General features: G+C 38.2%; 1 protein-coding gene across 2 annotated transcripts in view; it reads right to left on the minus strand.

The window, feature by feature from the left end:
* Positions 1–474: 474 nt before the first annotated feature.
* HECA (hdc homolog, cell cycle regulator) overlaps positions 475–19,903 on the minus strand; it is a 43,901-nt gene continuing 24,472 nt past the window's right edge. The window contains exons 2-4 of one of the 2 annotated variants that reach the window (XM_034765527.1): positions 11,985–13,025; positions 8,691–8,866; positions 475–4,882 (exon numbers count right to left, since the gene is read on the minus strand). In XM_034765527.1, the coding sequence (XP_034621418.1) occupies positions 4,718–4,882; positions 8,691–8,866; positions 11,985–13,025 (1,382 nt within the window). In that variant the 3' untranslated portion in view covers positions 475–4,717. The remainder of the gene's footprint in view (positions 4,883–8,690; positions 8,867–11,984; positions 13,026–19,903) is intronic. The other variant, XM_034765528.1, reaches the window with a different exon arrangement.

A 19,903-nucleotide genomic window follows, 5' to 3' on the forward strand; every position in this document is an offset into this window, starting at 1 on the left:
AGGCTGCATGCTATTTATTCTCACTTGTAAATGGAATAGTATATACAGCACATAGGGGCTTTGCTATGCTGTAGCATTAGGTTCCAGACAGCTGACCTAGGAATAGGACCTCCCACTTTTCCAATAAGATGTATCCCCTTTTCTCCATGCCCTCCTTTCCCACTTAATAGACCTACCTTTCTAGTCACTATGCAGTGATTGATATTGTCACAAAAAATTAATGTCACCATGTCCTTGAATACCCCAGAGCTTCCCAACCACTACTCATTCCTGAAAAGTGACTGTCCAGTGATAACAGATTTTGAGAAAGCTAGTTTAAATTATTCCCTAAACAGACCAAAATGCACACCACAATGAACTTTAATTTAAACCATTAAAAAAAAAACCGCACACAGTTAGCTTTCTGGAATTTATTTCTTTTTTTAATACAGAGAAAATGCAACAAAAAAATCCTATAACACCACACGCAAACAATATCATAACCAATTATTTTAATGTCATCAACATTCATTTGCTATGTATATACTCTTCCCTCTGCAAAAGTGCATTCTAGAAACCTTTACTGACAAGTTGTTGTTGTTTTTTTAAATGGTTTTATTGGTGACATCACAATGTATTTGTCCATGGTTACCTGATACAGTAAAGTGAGCAGTATAAAACTAAAGAAACTGGGTTAAATGTCTCCCTCTTGTCAGAATACATTTACTGAAATTTACTTATTCTTCCAATTAAACCACCTTAGAAATTCATTTTTATAGACTAATTACTACTAGACAAATAAATGCAAATTCTGTATTTTTAGCTCAATAGGGTACAAAGTACTTGATTTTTTTAAAATGGCTTTGTAGCAGCAGATAGAACAAGAATTTCACCCAGTTCATGTTGGAAGATATCACACATTTTAGTATGTAAAATTATCTGGTTTTGTTAATTACATGTACCAAAATCTGGTTTTAGAAGTCCTATTGATGGAAAAAATAATTTGCATATATGCAATGTAAAATCTATCTGAATGCAAGCATCTCCTTTGGAAAGTTCATTCGGAGATTGTAGATATAAAGAGTACATGTCCTCACTATGCACAGGAGTAACATGCGTATAGAGTGAGCAGAATCAACACCCAAAATTCAATGGACTGTATTATGGCTTAAGAATGCATGTTTCACATGCATCACTTTAAGCAGACCACAGTGAAGGGAAAGGGGGACAGGGAGGACGACTTGAGCCAGACACTCAAAGCAACCAGCTTTTTAAACTAGACAAATTGTTTCCTAGTTGAAACATTTAAAAGCTCAAGACATTTTCCACCCCTCACCAAGATGCAAAGCAAATCAATGTAAGTTTCCAGTTTAATTCTTAATGTGTATTTTAAAAGCTAGCATTGGATCCCAACCCTGTAATTGGATCCTTGCACATGTGCAGAGCCCAGTTGAAGTTTGCATGAGAAAAAAGGGTCTGCCTGGACAGACTAGATTGCAAGACTGAGGTCTTAGTTGGTATGTTAAGCAAATACACCTTTAGGTAACGTAACTTGAGATCCAGTTCTCACTATCATCAAGAAGCACAAAAAGCATTTTCTTCAAATTAGGGACAATTTACTTTGCAGGGGAGGGTAAGAGGAATATTTTTATAGTTCAGTTGGCTTTCAATAAGGATACTGTACTTCTTACCCATGTGATGCTAACACCCACCTGAAAGTTGTATTTTTATAAGAAAATAGGCATTGTTTCAAGCAGTAACATCGATGCATTCAATAGCAAAATAAAAAGTTTCTCAAGACTTAAATTGTTTTATTTTCTTGGACAGTGTTGCACCTACAGTCCTCTAAACACTTTCTTTCGAGACAAGCTTAAACATGCTTTATCCCATCACACTGTTTGTTGAGTTCTTGGCACTGCTTTGCAGATACTGTAGTCTTTGTCATACCTTTATCCTTTTTAAAAAATGGCCAAAGTCATATTTTGCCTGTACTCATACTACAGATTGTCATACATAAATTAAGCCATTGAATGAAAGGTTTATTAACTGGAATATTTAGGAAAGCCCCAAAGAAACCAAGATTCTGATTCTCCACTCCCTTGCATAGTCATTTACACCTTTGCAAAGTGAGTGAAAAGCAGGTATAGCATGCTACCATTCTCATTTTCTTTGATACCCACTTTGCACTGGTATAAATGACCACCTGAGACTCAAGGCAGAGAAGAATCAGGCCCAAATATTGAATGATACAGCAATCCCCAAGTGCCCTTTGTTCCTCCCCTTATGTTTAAAGCAGTTTAATCATTGCAACATGATTTTAGATCACTAAGATGGGTGCAGTAGACTATATTTACAATCAAATCAGTTAAAAGAGATTTTGATAATGCTTTCCGGCACACATGCTAGATCATTTGAAAAATAACTAAATACTTAGTCATTGAGTGCACAGGTGACGCCTGTGTATCAAAATACAGTCTACATGTCTTGAGGGCTTGTCTTCACTGCAGAGTTAACTTGAATTATAACTCTAGACCCATCCACCCACAAACCCTTAACTCAAATGCTTTTAACTCAAGTTGGCTGGCCTGTCAAGGGATTCAGGCTACAGCTCAAGTTAGCACAACACCTCAGCTGCTAACACAACCTTTCTGCAGCTCAAGTTATATTCTGCAGAGTGGCCTCTCTCACTCGAGTGAGGCTAACTTGAAAGGAGAAAACTCTGCCATGAAGACAGTGGTCTTGTCTACAATACAGAGCCTTTATCAGTCATAGCCATGCTAGCAAAGAACCCTACTGGAGATGGAGCACGAGGAAAAAAGAAGACATCCTGCCAGCGTAGCTACACCACCTTCCCGAACTCCCTGAAGGCCACTTCTGTTGGTACAGCGTCTACCCTGGTTGTTTTGCCAGCATAGTTATGTCGGCTACGGGGGTGTGTGTGTGTGTGTGTGTGTGTGTGAGATTCCTCCCTCCCCCATATTACTAGCCAACATAGCTATATCAACAAAACTTTATAGCGTTGTTGTCCAAGCCATAGCCTCATGAAAGGAAAAATATGCATTGAGTTTCTTTGTGAATACAAAATCAGTCACTAAATAATCTGGGCACGGAGTTCAAGTACCAGGTATATGGTATTTTTTTAAAAAAAAACAGGTAGGAAACAGTCAATACAGTAGGTCACCAGTTTTCTTTTGTTTCTCTCCCACTTTGGTTGCATGTTTTTTGCATTCTTTTATAGGATATGCAGAATATCAAAGCCATTTTAAATGCATACTTGCAATAAACATTAACAATTATAATCTGGGGAACCCATATTTTGTTGTATAAATAGTGTCTTACCACTTAAATACTGTTAGTTTTTTTAATGTGATAACAGATACCATAGTGATGAATGTGGCATGAAGAAAACTTAGATTGATCTTGAGGAGTCAAGTAATAGACTTTTTATTTTTAAATTCTTGCACAGAAGAAAAATAGGGAAACAAAGAAAGAGAACATTGGCAAACTATGGAGACAACCCCTCTGATACCAATTCATTATCTGGTATAGTCTATTACGTGTGGGAATGTAAAGAGGAATTACACTCAACTTTTTTAAAATACACATCATTTCCAAGTCCTCAGAATCAATTGGACAATATCTGGATTTACATATTTTTGAAAGACTAAGGTGCAGTGGCTATTTCAGCAAATGTACTAAACTTTATTTGAAATAAAGTCATGATGCATTCTCATACTAATATGGCACAAATACCTCACGTGCTCACAGATCTGACTCAGCCCAGATCATATTTTTCAAGATCCTCTTTACAAGTCAGTCATACCAGCCTCAGGCATGCTGTCTAAAGTTCCAACCGCCCCACACATGTGCACACACACACACACACACAGACACACACAGACCCCTTCATAACTGGTTTGCAATGGACCATATCTTCCTTTATGTTCCTTCTGTGCATCACAACAAAGTTCTAAAAATATTTGCAAAGCAAATAACTTTAAATAAAATGTATTAAAATCAAGCTTGTTTTTGTATAAACAATTGACCTGACTGCTAAAATTACAACACTGGTGGAAACAGTACTATCTCCATACAATCTGTCAGTGAGGGTAACTCATATGAAATATATACTGCAGGAAGACACCATGCCAAAAAAGATTTTCAGGTAACGTTTTCTGGCACAGATTTACATTCACTCGTCACAATATTTTAGTTTACCCAATTCTGGGAATCTGAAAGCAGACCAGCTAATATAATTTAAGATTTTTTTTAGGTCTAATCCTGCTCCCATTGAAGTCAATGATAAAGATCCTAAAGAATTCAGTGGTAACAAGATTGGGTCCTTCATGAAGATTTCCCCTCTCACCAAGCCGTAAGGGTGGTGGGCCCACAAAATCTTCCATTTCCAAATGGGGCTCATCCTGTTTTCTAAAAACCTTTCCACCCCTTTAAGCTCTTCTGTGATGATACAAAAATTAAAACCAAACCATTTAAGCTGAAATTTCCCCCACTCTTGGCATTAGTTGGCTTGCCTCCACCCTTTGCTGAAATCTTGTCAGGAGGACCAGGTCTTAGTAACACGTATATACATATTAATATTATATGTACATAGACACACAAAGAAGCTGCTCTTTCAGTTAGAAAAGAAATTAATTTTGTCACAGAATGGATCCTATAAAAAGGTGTCTAATAAAGTAGTAATACCCATAAAATAGCTATTACTAAAGCAAAGCTTTCGTCAATAAGCCTCCAAAACTTTAAATGAAGAGAATGGCTTCACAAAGTGGTAGTCTAGATTTCCACAGTGCGGGCACTGCTGGACGTTGCTGTATTCAGAGAAATACTGCATCCCAATCCGTACATCTATTACTGGCTTTCCACAGTGCTTACAGTTCAGTCGAGCCTGTCAAAAAGTAGACAGAAACACCTTGAAACATTCCAATTTGCTTCCAACCTTGCCACAGAAAAAGAGAATGTGTCTCAGACAGTCCATTCCTCTTTCCTAAAGACAGGCTTGATTAAGAAAGTATAACTTATGAGATTTGATGGCAAGGGCCACTATTTAACTGGAATGACAACTTCCTTAACTGGAATGCCTTCAGGTGATTTGGCAAAAGTACTGAACAGCCTCAACTCCCACTGAAACCCCTTGCAATATTGAGCCCTAAGTGATAATCAAATAGGTAACTCATCTGTCGTGCTGATGGTAACCTGTCTCCTTAGATAAGGCTTCAAATGTTGCTTCAATTCCTCCTTCCAAGCAAGTTTTTTCATCAGGCTGGCATTATCACATGACTTTCCAGATTTTTGGTGGACTAATTTAAGGGTAAAATTAACAAGAGTGCCTAAGTTCCATTTTCAAAAGTGACTGAGGTGCCTAACTTATTTAGGCACTTTTGAAAATTTTACCCTGTGTGCATTTCAGTTGGGAGCGGAGGTGCCGGGGAGAACTGTTGAGGCATGATGTATTTACCTTAACTCTTTAGTGAGCCAGCATGTTTAGACTAAGTAAAGCACAGCAATGACAGAAGCAAGAAAAATTTCAGATAACATAGCATTATGACTCATTTGGTCAGAGACCATCTAGCAGGGCATCCCAACTGAGCAGTCTGTGCTAGTAAGTTCTATAAGGTGCCACAGGACTCTTTTCCACTTCATACAGCAGCTATAGTTAGGATATATGAACTGAAGCATAGGAATAAGCAAGTTCTGCTAATTGAGTTTTTGTAAATTAACATTCTAGAAAATCTATAAAAAGTACATTATATGTTTGCACATATTGACCTGTATGGATGTTATTAATGAACTTCTGAATTCACACTTGAGACATTAGGACAAATAGTGACGTTTTTTCCCATATGAAAATTAAATATAGTGCTACCTTTGACTCCTAATACTGAGAGGAATTCAGTTCTGACTGGTCATCCATGCAGAATCCAAATGTATAAGTACATATGTTGGGTTTGTGTTTATTAATCCCTAAAATAAAACTCAAATCCTTCACACCATTATTGCTGTTATGTGCCATAACTTGTTAACTTAAACACTAAAGTAAAAAAGAAAAGGAATTTTTAAGTCTGTGCCATACAATTCTTAATCTACATGGTTAAAATCTATTATTGTGATGCTGTTTAGACTTCTTATATTTAAACATAATCTGATTATGCTGCATATCAGCATTTTAATCTTTATGGATTAATAGATTTACAGGTTATGGTATTTCAGCATCATGACGTGGTATTACATCATGCATAATACTTTAAAAATATATTTAAACATTGACAACCTATGTAAGAGCTACATATTACTATAGTACAGCAATATAGTATACAAAGTATTTTACAAATTCCAATTAGACAGGACCTTGCCTTGAGGAGTCAACATTATTTGGATAGATGAGAACCAAAGTGAAATGCAAGGGTGAGAACAGACAGAGCCATCAGCAACAGAAGGCTGGGTAAAATATGTGAATCTTAAGGAGAGATTTGGGTGTGCAAAAATGCAGGCCACTTGACAAAAATAAAACAGCAGGCTGTTGCAAGCACAGCAGGCAATGTGCAAAAGACAGACTCAAGAGTGGGTGGAAAGAAGATAAGCAGAGAATAGAGTCCATGATGGAGGGTAGGAGGAAACAAGGGCTAATAAGTATGGAGGCAGGGTCTGAGCTGCAAGAGCCTTAGCATGACAGCCTAACGGGTGCTTCTGAACATAAACCACATCTCAAAAGAACAGTAATGATCTTCAATAAAAGATCTTCCATGATTTTTGCTTGCAAAAAACAATTCACTTACGTACAACTGAGGTTGAGAGGGCATTAAAAGCCAGTGTCTGATCTGCTTGGAAGCTAAAGATTCCAAAGCATTCTTTGATAGAACATGCATTTGCAATATCTCCTTGGCCAAAGTTTCACTTTGTCCATCACTGTTGTGCTCTGAGATTTTTTGGAATAAGGTACCAAATGCTACTTTTCAGTTAAAATAATTTAAGGCAATTCAGATTTAGTTTACATAATATATCTTAACTCTGCCCCTTTGCACACATGCTTTACAATAGGGTCTTCTGTTACATGGTCGTACTATACACCTGTAGGTGCAGTAGCAAAAATGAACATATCTAATAATTTAGGTGACTGAAAACTAATAATTTCATATTCTATTATATTGAATTGCTTACCAACTACTTTCACACTGCCCACTGATCATATAAATAAGACTCTTGTAATATTCACACATAAGGAACAAGAATTAAGATGGAAGTTGAAACAATCTAAATTGCCTGATTTTTGCAAGCTCAAAATGTCAACCTTAATACTGCATTTAAAAAAAAAAAAACCTTCCTATTTAAAGAGAGGCTCACAATTTAAGAAGTGCACAAAACTGTGAGGTAACACTCTTCATTGTAGATACTACTATGGAAATCAATTAACTACAGAGCTTGATGTTTACTCATCTTCTACAGCAGCAGCAACTCCCTTCTTCTTATCACATACTATTGTTTATTTTTCATTTTAAACTATATACATTAGTAATGAGAGCTAATGAACATTTGCATTCTGACAAAGTTTCTTTGATTGCAAGGTCTCCAGGGCAAGGACAGTCTCTCCTCTACAGAGATAAGCAACTTGTTGGTACTTAATAATAATAATACATAGAGCTTGCAAAACTTGATAAAGACATTGCCCAGGAAAGAAAGGTAACTGAGTAAACAATTAATGAAGGTGTATCCCCATTTGTGAGGAATGTATCTAAATACAATAGAGTTACTTATTGAACTGACTCAACCTGTTGTTTTTTTCCTGTTTGCAGTACAGACTAATCCAATCATTCCCCTAGCACTTGCTTAGTGTGACTCCTATAATGAATCAATGGAGTATCACTTATACCGCTACTGGATCATCATTTGAGCGTTACACCAGAAATTAACATTTTATGAACTACTGCCCACTGCTGCAAAGTGTTGAGCATCTCCAATCCATCTAATCACTTAACCAGCCGTTAATCTGCAACAACTGCACCTTCAAACAGCAAGAGTCTGAGCATTCTGTCCCCTACATGAGATTTTCTCCACCTAAGGTACAAACTGGACTACAGTCAAGTCAAAACCAAGGTTCTTTAAAATTTGAAGATTTGCAGGATAACATCACTACACTCATACTGAAGATTAAAGAGAAAGGGGAATTCTTTAAGCAAAAAAATTTCTAAGAGTGTCCATTACTTTTTGCCTTTTCGCAGGCCTACCCCTTGATAAAACAGCCATAGTTCAAACAACTGACCAGGCCTTGGACTAAAAGTGCTATTTTAACAGTAACTGCAGTTTTGCTACTACATTGCTATAATCCCAAAATGAATCGTGATGCAAAAGCTTGATGTGCATGAGATACTTTGTTGTGATTATCCAATCTAAGCAGCAAGGTTTAATGCATTTTAAATTATTTTAAAATGCATCTTAGTTCTATCCCCTGCACCAATGGTTTACATTAATTTGTGTCTAATTTTTTTTAACCTCCTGTTTCTGCAGACACCTGCGCACTATAATTTCATAGATTTTAAGACAAGAAGGGGACCATTAGATCATCTAGTCTGGCCTCCGGTATGTGATGCTGGTTTGTGCTCTTAAACTAGGGGCTTTCAGGGGGGGCTGGAGGAAGGAGAGAAAATAGACACAAACACTTTCGCTTTGTTTACCTTCACCTTATTATGCATAATACTAACCTGACAACAGGGAGAGGCTGCCAGAATATCATAGGTATACATGGTTCCCAGTTGATGCCAGCTTCCATCCCATCGGGACTTGCACTTAATGCAGATAATTTTGTGAACTCCTTCTAAGCAGTCAACACAAACAGCATAGAGGTGCATAAGCCTTCCTGTGGACAGGAAACACATTCCTTAAGGAAAGGAGACATTATCCAAAAGGTTTAAGCAGACATTTCCTGTAATGTGCCATTTTGTCATTATACAAATAATAATTTTTAAGAAGGAGAATGACAAAGTACATAACGCTACTTTATAGACTGGCCCAAAATGTTTTCTAAAGGGGCAAAAAGGTCCCACTTTAAAATAAATAAATAAATAAATAACCCAAAAGAGGGATGTCAGATCCTCAATTTTCTCTTTGCTGGAGTACTTTGGCAAAATACTAGGAGGACCTGGAAAGTGGTGTCACACCAACCTGATTCTCCAACTCCAATAATTCATCCACTCTCAATTCCCACCACAAGGAGGAAGAGTTGCAGCTCACTTGCCAGTCTGGTTTGACAATTATATTCAAGTCTGCCAAATATCTTGCCAAGATCTTCCAGCAAAGAGAAGGAAATAAGGACGTGTCATTCCTAATGTGAGAAACCATAAAAAAGCAGAAAAGAGCAAAACTGCAACTCTGGGTTTTGCTTGGCAGTACAATTTAAGGCATGTGTATTTAAGACATAAGCAAATGATGCTTTAATGCACATTACTTTTTCAGATCTCAATACAAACTTCGAAATACCAGGCAGCATATTAGACACTTTCAATTCCAGTGTGAAGTGTTAAAATAACTCCCTCTCCCCCTCATATTTAATCACAGACTCCCTATGCAGGGGTGAATTGTCAAGAGTTGGATAAATTACACTGACTTCCATAGTTGTCAGACAGTTCAGACTTCAAGACTGAATATTTACTTTATAAAAACATGAACAGACTTATCAGTAGAGACTTACCCCAAGATACAGAATTCAGATGAGAAAATAAAAAGCTTCACACAAGTTTTGGGGATCCAGTATTTTGATCTGGGCTCATCCCATGTTATTGAACTGATGATTGGCTATTTAACTATGTACATACATACTATAATAAAAACCATCACCCTATATTTTACATTACTTGTATGCAAGAAAGTTATGATCTAATGTTCAACTACAAATACCATCTACAAAAGAGTTGTGCACCGTGATTTTGTGCTTTTCAGGAAACAGGCTGTGCTCTTATGAATCAACGTCTTGAATGTACAATTTCTTAATCAAAGTAATGAATTCATGACTCTAGCAGCTGCTTTGGAAAAAAATCTCAAAATATACAAAATGTCTGGAAGCCAACAAGTACAATTAGTCTATATCAGAGATTTTAAACAAGTTTTTTTTTTTTAATGCAAATGTTTTAGAGAAATTGAGTGGAAAGTAAAGCCATTCAACAAAACAGATAAAGCTTCCAATTATTTTTGCACTCCTGTAACTATAAACTGGTTTAAAAAAAAAAGTGTTCCCAATCTGAGAAAAATGTATGAGTTTTTAAGCTAAATTCTACAATCTTCAAAAAGTAGTTTATTATGCGAGTTTTATTACTCCGATCCTGCCTTACAATGCTCCTAGAGTACAAATACCTCAAGATCCTGTTGTTCAAGTGAATATCTGGAAATGTAATCTTTGACATAATTCCATGCATTAGAAATCTTTTACTGTGTACCAAGATTAATAACTTTTTTATAGAAGACAACTTTAAATGCATTTTACAGTAGTCATAGCTTCTGCACACACAGAAATATTTCATCTTCTCCACCATTAATTTTGAGATCCCTAGTTAAATGGCTTGATGGCTAAATCACTCACTGGAATAAAGAAATGATTTGTTTAACTCAGGAGGGAAACAGTGTCCTGGAACAGAGACTCACAGTTTAACTTTACGTGTTAAAATGTGCGCTAAGATGATTAAATGTAATCTTCTTGTAACAAATCACTCTATTTAAGACAAAGGAAAGTAAAATTTCAACAATTTAGGCAATCTCCTTGGATCTAGTATTTCCACAGGTGTACATAAAATCTACTAAAAGTTAGAAAGCAATTAATGAAATACACGTAAGTAATAGTCATGTTAAGAAGAGTTTCAAATTATTTTTGGCAAGTGTTAAATTGACACGTGACATTTTAATTGTTGCAAAAGTATTGATTAAATTTGGCAAAACCATGAGCACATTATGCACATCTCCTCCAAAAAAGGAACAAACATTCTTGCCCCATATCACTACATTCTGTTTATGCTACATATTTATCTTAGATCATTTGCTCTTTGTCACTTTTTTTTCCTTGAAGTACATTAGGTATTATGGAAACAATACTGTTAGCATGGACAGATCTTAGTGGCTTACTGCAATGTAATATTTATACCATTGTTTGTTAAATCAAGTAAGCTTATAGAATGTGTACTATGACCATGCATGGGATAGGACAACTTTCATGAACAGGAAAAAATTCATCTTAAAAATACCTGCTTTACGGGGTTGTCTTACTTCCACTTTCTTGCTTTTTCCATTAAACTCTCAAAGTAATCCCTGCTGTGTCAACCAAAGTAGTAGTAATTCTGTTGACACTTGTCTTGCACAGATTGTTGCACCCCTTCTTTGGTCAATCTCATAGATCGCCTATGTGTGTGTGTGTCCAGTTAGAGGTAGCAAGGCATAGCCTTCTTAGTCCGGTACATTATGTTAGCCCATCACCCTCTTTCTCACCACAAATAACTTACTGGTTGTTGGGCTTTTTTTTATTATTATTATTATTTATTTAAACCAAACTGGCCCCCAGCAAGCTATCCAGCCACAAAGTGGCATGACCGGCTCCTCTGGTAGATGTCTAATTTCAGCCCCTAATCTAGGCTGCAACAGGAAATTTAATTTTGAGACAATGCATGACTCACTGTAAGACTCTCAACAAATAAGGCAGTGCATGTGCAGTCCAACACAGCCTGGCTGGAAAACCATTACATGCTGTACCTGGAACCCTGAAGGAAAGTCCCTTAGTTGTAGAACTAATAGCAAGGTACGTCAATGTTTACACCTCCCAACCTATACAACACATCTCTTTTTAATGAGCATACTTATACCAAGCTTGATTACTTCAGATTTGACCCAATGATACCTAAATTCATTTCTAGCTTTTCACAAAAGCACTTGCTGCATGGGGATGCAAATCTAAAATGAAATGCACAAAAAGCAGTTCAATCATTTTAAAGAGACCCAACACGACTGACAACCTGTACCTTGAAGGTGACAGGGAACATCATATTCAATTTCATCGTGTCTCGATGGACTAAGAAACAGGGTTCCATCCACTAGCGGAAACTGTTCAAATACGGGCAGTGCCCTGTGGCACAGCGCACAGTTTACAACATTCCTGTGGCTGGCACTAAGTGCTGCAAGAATAAATTTCCGTAGGTCCTCTCCTTGACCCATTTGGGCATCATCTTCCATCCGCACATGGAAAGTATTCAATTTATGCCTCGGTATATGAGTAAGTAGCTCAGATAGGTCAAGTCTTCTTAAAAATTGCACAGGTGCATCAAAATGTCCTGATCTATGCACTTGCAATCCAGATGCCCCATAATCAAAATGGGCATTCCTGAACATGCCACCACCAGTCATGTTCTTTTTATGAGGTTCTAAGTGAATGGCATTCTTTAAAAATTCTCCTAAATATCGTGACGAACGAGGGCCACTAAAATGTGCAGGGGCAAGAATAGAGTAGCCTGTAGGAGGGGACTGGCCAGGAGAGCCACAGGGAGAACGAACTGCATAGCTCCCACTAACTATGCCTTTCTCTTGAGAGTTCTGCCTGTCCATCGAATGCCTTCGCTGGATATCATGATTTAAACCTTTTTGTGGCTTGTTGACAGGCCTGCACTTTTTAGCATCTTCCACAGATTCTGCCATGGACCTGCCTGTGCTCTTCTCTGACACCGACTTTTTCTTCTTCTCATCCTGCATTCGCTTCACTTGGTACCAGTCTGTGTCTTTCTTTAAGTGACCCTGCCCACATCGGCAGGAGCAAAAGCGAAAAGCAAGATCATATCCCTTTTTTGTCCACATGTTTTGACGACATTGCTTTTCGTTCCAACTCCTTGCTCTGCCAATGCAGTTAAACTGAACAAGAATGCTGCTTTCCCATTCATAAAAACATTGAAGGTGCATCCAGGTGCTGTAGGGACAATGTTCATTGTTGCATACAACCTTCTGGTAGTCATCTTTTTCTAGATCAACAGGCCTTCCAAAGCTACAGATCAGTGGAGTAGCACAAGGTGCTTCTGTGGGACATAAAACAGAGACATTAGTACCTTACGCTGAATGCAATTTATTTGCAATATTTATTTTAGGTTTGCCTGATCAGGTGTATAAAGGAATCCACCACAATTACTGATTTATTTACTGTCATGGTTTTACAAACTGAAAGACTTTTGCAACATAACCAGGATTAGAAAAAACTGCCACATTAGGCTCTCATCCTACAGAGACTTAAACACTTTTGTCACTTTACGTTCATGAATGGTCCCACTCAATGGCACTATTCAGGCATGTAAAGTGACACATATTAAGCCTTCACAAGACTGGGGCCTTAGTGTGCCTTTTGGTATTAATAGTTTTTCTTTTGTTGTTTCTAGTGTTGCACTGTGGGTCAAGTCCTAAAGTCTATACACAGCAAGTATATGAGGGGTCTATGCAGGGTGCTCACTAGAAGTCAAAAGGCAAAAGTCCTTCTCTCGGAGTCTATCCATGGCCATGACTACACCCTCAAGCCTACAGTAGTCTCCGTGGCCAATGCAGCTGACTCCTTGACTGGGTTTGTCTGCCACAGCTGCATATTCACCTTACCCCTCTTCAGCCATACTAGGACACAGGGAGTTCTGGCAGAGACACCACTCCTTCATGAACCTCCTACAGACAGCCTGCTTCCTTCCCCTTTCCCCCCACCCCACTAAATCAGTTCAGCCACACTGAAGGCTTTTGGAAACCACTGAGTCAAGGTATGAGTCATCCTTATGTGAATCTCAAACCAGCTCAACAAGCAGCCTTTGCTATGCTCTGGAACAAGAACAGTTCATTTGAATTTCCCTGTCGTATGAAAGTATCTGCTTCTGTACATGTGTTTTCCATTTTTATGGTTTATGTATTTTTTCCCTAATCTAAGTGTCTGTTGTAATATACGGAGAAATCATTTGGCTGGCTTTTGAACTTCTAGCTGAACATGAGAAGGGCTAGAAGCAGTACTGCTGCTGCTTTCTGGATTGCTGAATATGAAAACATTTTGTTGTTGTTGTTGTTGCAACTTCTAATACACAAAAGATTTTTGCAGTAAAGTTCACCTTGGTCAAACCTTAGGAGATTTGACTCTGATAAGCATCAACATTTCCAGGTACTGAACCCAATATTGAGGATATTCTTTCACCTCCCACAACTTTTCTTACCTTGCACTTCCTCCCTTCACCTCACTTCCCAGAAATCATTCAGAATTTTAGCAGATCAGGCAGGTTCTACTGCATTCAGATAATACCACCCTTCTTCAGGGATTCTGTGGTCAAAGTTGGCCCAGAGTGCAGTGTGTAAAAGAGTGCACCAGCCAGGAGCAGAAGGCGCAGCGGGAGAGCTGCTAGAACTCCTGGACTCTGCAGCAGAATTATATCGGAAGTAGAGAGGCCTAGTGGGGAGGGAATTTCATCCCGAGCTGGGGGAAAGCCAACAGCTGCGGAGGAGCCCACAGTTCAGGCGGAGTCATCCCTCAGAGATCATAGAATCACAGAAGATGACCTTCTGAGGTTTCTTCCAACCGTAATCTAGTCAAACCCCCTGCTCAAAGCAGGACCAACCCCAACTGATGAATATATTAAAGGGAGACTCAATATCCTACTAAAGAGGATAGGAAAGAACTTGGTAAAGAGGTAGGAGGTAGTGAGGAACAGTCAAATGTAGAAGAGTCCCATTTAAGTATAACACATGAAGGCAAGCCACTGAATATTGACCAAATGTACAAATGCTTATATACAAATACTAGGCGTCTAAATACTAAGATGGGTGAACTAGAATGCCTGGCATTAAATGAGGATATTGATATAATAGGCCTTGCGGAAACTTGATGGAATAAGGAACATCAAGGGGACCATAATACCAGGGAACCAAATATATAGGAATATACAGTAAGGTCACACTGGTGGAGGAGTGGCACTATATGTGAAAGAAAGCATAGAGTCAAATAAAACAAAAATCTTAAACGAATCAAACTAGCACAGACTCTCTGTGGATAGAAATTCCATGCTTGAACAATAAAAATATAGCACTAGGAATATTCTACCGACCACCTGGCCGGGATGGTGGCTGACTATGAAATGCTCAGGGAAATTAGAGAGGCTACAAAGACAGAAAACCCAATGATAATGGGGGGGTTTCAACTATCCTTATATTGATTGGGTAATGTGTCACCTCAGGAAGGGATGCAGAGATAAAATTTCTAGACACCTTACATGACTGCTTTGTGGACCAGCTTGAACACACAAGGGGAGAGGCAAATCTTGATTTAGTCCTAACTGGAGCACAGGATCTGGTCCAAGAAGAGACTATAGCTGAACCACTCGGTAATAGTGACTGTAACATAATGAAATTTAACATCCTTGTAGGGGGAGAAATGCCAAAGAAACCCACCACAGCAGCATTTACCTTCAAAAACAGGAACAATACAAAAATGAGGAAGCTAGTTAAATGAAAATTAAAAGAGTTAGCCATAAGAGTGAAATGCCTGCAGGATGCATGGAAACTATTTAAAACATCATAACAGGGGTTCAAACAAAATGTATATCCCAAATTTAAAAAAAACAGCAAGAGGACCAAAAAAAACAAGACACTATGACTGAACAGCAAAGTTAAAGAGGTGGCTAGTGGGAAAAGGGCATCCTTTAAAAACTGGAAGCAAAATCTTAATGTCGGATGTATAGAAAGAAGCATAAACTTTGGCAAATCAAAAGTATAAGAAGGCAGGACAAGAATTTCAAAAGCAACTAGGTAAAGACAAAAACTAATAGCAAAAACCTTTTAAAGTCCATCAGAAACAGGACTGCCAAACAGTTAGTTGGGTCACTGGATGATCACAGTGCTAAAGGAGCAATCTGGGAACGCGAGGCTATCACAGAGAAGTTAAATGAAATATCTGCATCAGTCTTCATGGCAGAGGCTGTGGGGGAGAGCCATTCTTTTTAGATGACAGATCTGAGTAACCATCCCAGATTGAGGTGTCAATAGAGGAGGTATTGGAACAAATAGATACATTGTACAGTAATAAGTCAACAGGACCAGATGGTATTCACCCAAGAGTTCTGAAGGAACTCCAATATGAAATTGCAGAACTACTAACTCTGGTATCTAACTCTTTGCTTAAATTAGCCTCTGTACCAGATGTTTTGGAGGGTAGCAAATGCAACAATGATTTTTTTTTTTTTTTTTTTTTTATAAAGACTCCTGAAGCAAATCCTGGCAAGTACAGCCTGGTGACCTAACTTCAGTACCGAGCAAACTGGCTGAAATCAGAGTAAAGAACAGAATTATCAGACACACAGATGAACATGATACGTTGGGGAGAGTCAACATGGCTTTTGTAAAGGAAAATCATGCCTCCCCAATTTATTAGAATTCTTTGAGGGGGATCAACAAGCATGTGGACATGAGTGATCCAGTTGATATAGTGTACCGAGACTTTCAGAAAGCCTTTGATAAGGTCCCTCACCAAAGGCTCTTTAGCAAAGTAAGCAGGGACAACAGGGAAGGTCCTCTCATGGATCAGTAACTGGTTAAAAGATAGGAAACAAGGGTAGGAATAAATGGACAGTTTTCACAATGGACAGCAGTAAATAGCAGGGTTCCTTAAGGATCTCTACTGGGACCTGTGCTGTTTAGCATATTCAGAAACAATTTGGAAAAAGCTCAGCTTCAGCTGCTTCTGGCCATCACTAAAAACATTATGCTAATACTATTTAAAATATGTTACTTTTACTATGTTAACAGCCATCTCCACTTTAAGAAACTTTCCATAATCTTATACAGTAGCCATGCATAGACATATGCAGTTCATTTTAAGACAATCAAATCTTCAACATTCTAGTAGTATTGTTGCCCTTTCCTATTATGTTCTGTTAAAAAGATAATAAAAGCCATAGAACCTTTAGCAAATTCATGAAAGGTAAAGAACTGAAAGCTCTAGAGGCCTTTTTATCCAAAGCATACATAAAGACAGCATGGAAAAATCTACCAATGCTGCTCCACCAATGTGCCTCAACTCTCCTCTGAAGAGACCTACCTCTTAGTGTAAGAGGTCAATCAAGTCTCCATAATCATTTATTCGATCATTTTTCTCTCTGTTCCTAATACCAACAATGATGTCCATTATAGTGGCGGTTTCTGAGATGTAGATACCTTTTCTCTCAAAGTGTGAAGAGTATGCATTCCATTTCAGAATACACACTCTGTAAACAGATCAGAGGCAGAGAGAAAAAGAACAAGCTGGATGGAGAGCGTCAGGAGACAGCTATGGTATCCCTCTGGCACCATTTACAAAGCTCATCCAACTAATACCAGGCCTGTTTTCCTACTAGTTATCTAAGCTCACAGAAACTATGGTGGGGTTTTGTTAGGTTTCATATTTCTAGTCTTCAATTATTATTATTTGTTGGTTACCACGGCTATTAAAACTTCTCTTCAAGCTGCTGACACGTATTACTGAGTATACTAACTTTGGCTAAGATAACAAAAAACTCTGAGTTTCCCAACCCAGCTACTCATCTGATACTGCCCCCTTCAATTCAACAGACATCATGCCACATCAAGTAATGCTTGTGCAGACTTTTTTCTTTGGCTCTAGCAAGTAGTAATACTTTTATGATATTTAAGATTTGAAAAAGTGTATCTTTGGATTATAGCATATTAGGCAATACTATGCAATTTATCTCAAAGGAGCTAATTAAACTTAAACCATCAAAGGCACATCATAATAAACCCAATGCTGAAAAAGATTTTTTTTAAAGTACTACTGTAAAAATCTCTCATTTACACATCCTCCAGCATTCATTACTTTGTATTCAGTCTTTTATACCATTTCTGATGGAAAGAAACCAAAAGTCCAATACCCCTCTAAAAAGTTTAAATATTCTCTAATATTTGTGTACACAAATACAACTGAGATGGCCTATAATTTAATGATTGTTTTAATTTTATGTCCAGAGTTCTCCAATGTTATTTTTTATTAGAACACCCTTTGGAACAGAGCACAAGCATTAAATCTGTTCCTTGTTATTAACTTTTTTAACTGTCCTTATCATAAGTAAATCTGATAAAACACTTCCTTTGTCCCACCCTCATAACACATACTACAGTTCAGTTTGCTGAACAAACACAAAAATAAACTATCCATAACCACTTGGACAATACTCGTGCCTCAGCAGCATGCAAACAAAAATGGGATTAATAAAATAAATGCTAGAAATAAAAAAAAAAAAAAACAATAGCCCGTGCTTTGCACAGAGGGCATCCATAGTCATTTTTGGTAATCTTGTTTGTTACATCTAGTGGATATTTTAAAGGCGATTGCAAAGGAGTGGGAGGGATTTTTTTTTTCCCCTTAAATTGAGCTTGGTCCCCCTCCCCCCTTTTTTTTCCTTTTGCGCTGTTTCATGATGGATAAAGTGCTTTGAACCAGGTTTGGTTTTGTTCCCTTCCCCCCGGACTTAGAAATATCAGAACTGTGAAATGTGGTCTTCCTTAGTTTTTCTGTAGAACCTACTAGATGTCTTAGCATTGTACAGTAGGCAGGGCAAGGCTCCTCTCTCTCCTACTCAGCCAAGACAGGTGTTTGGAGTAATTAATCCACCTGGGAAGGGTCAAGGGTGTGGTCAGATGACTGCAATGGGTGACTCTCAAAGGAGACTCCAAGCAGACTAGAGCCAGGCAGAGCTCTGAGGAGGAGGATTCTATTAGGACCCAGTTTCAGGGGGGCTGTGGGGAGATCCTGAACTAAATGGGTGAGTCTTTGGGTTTGGGAAGCCAGAACTTGAATTGCATTGTTCCAAAAAGGCATCTCTTTGGGGAGTTGGATTATGACTAATGAGGTCCCAGAACGGGAGAATCTTGTTCTCAAGAACGTTAGGGTAAGAGTGGATCCATAAACTTCAAGGCCAGAAGGAATCATTATGATTATCAAGTCTGACCTCCCGGATAGCACAGGCCATAGAACTTCCCCAATATAATTCCTAGAGCAGATCTTTTAGAAAAACATCCAATCCTGATTTAGAAATTGACAGTGATGGAGAATATACCATGAGCCTTGGTAAATTGCTCCAATGGTTAATTACTCTCACTTTTAAAAACTACACATTATTTCCAGTCTGAATTTGTTTAGCTTCAACTTCCAGCCACAGGATCAGGTTATGCCTTCGTCTGCCTATTATCAAATATTTGTTCCCAATGTAGGTACTTACAAACTGTAATCAAAGTCACTCCTTAACCTTCTCTTTGTGAAGCTAAACAGACTGAGCTCCTTGAGTCTACCACCATAAGCCATGTTTTATAATCCTTTAATCATTCTCACAGCTCTTTTCTGAACCCTCTCCAATTTATTAACATACTTCTCCAATTGTGGACATACTGGACAAAGTATTCCAGCAGTGGTCACACCAATGTCAAATACTGATGTAAAAAAACCTCTCTACTGCTACTTGAGATTCCATTTATGCATCCAAGGATGGCATTAGCCCTTTTGGACATGGTGTTGCGCTAGGAGCTCATGTTCAGCTGATTACCTCTCCTCTCCCCAAAATCTGTTTCAGAGTCATTGCTTTCCCCCGTCCTGCAAGTATGGCCTACAAGCTTTGTTCCTAAATGTACACACATTGTTTGCTTGCCCCCAGTTTACCAAGCGATCCAGATTGCTCTATCAGTGACCTGTCCTCTTTGTCATTTACCATTCCCCCAATTTGTGTCCTCTGCAAACTTCATCGGTGATTATTTATGTTTTCTTCCAGGTCTTTTGATAAAATGGTTAAATAGTGTAGGCCCAAGAACCGATCACTGCGAGACTCCCATTAGAAACAAATCCGCTTGATGAGTCATCATTTACACTTACATTTTGAGATTTATCAGCTTGCCAGTTTTA

This window comes from Trachemys scripta, chromosome 3 (assembly GCF_013100865.1).
Source record: "Trachemys scripta elegans isolate TJP31775 chromosome 3, CAS_Tse_1.0, whole genome shotgun sequence".
Lineage (NCBI taxonomy): Eukaryota > Metazoa > Chordata > Testudines > Emydidae > Trachemys > Trachemys scripta.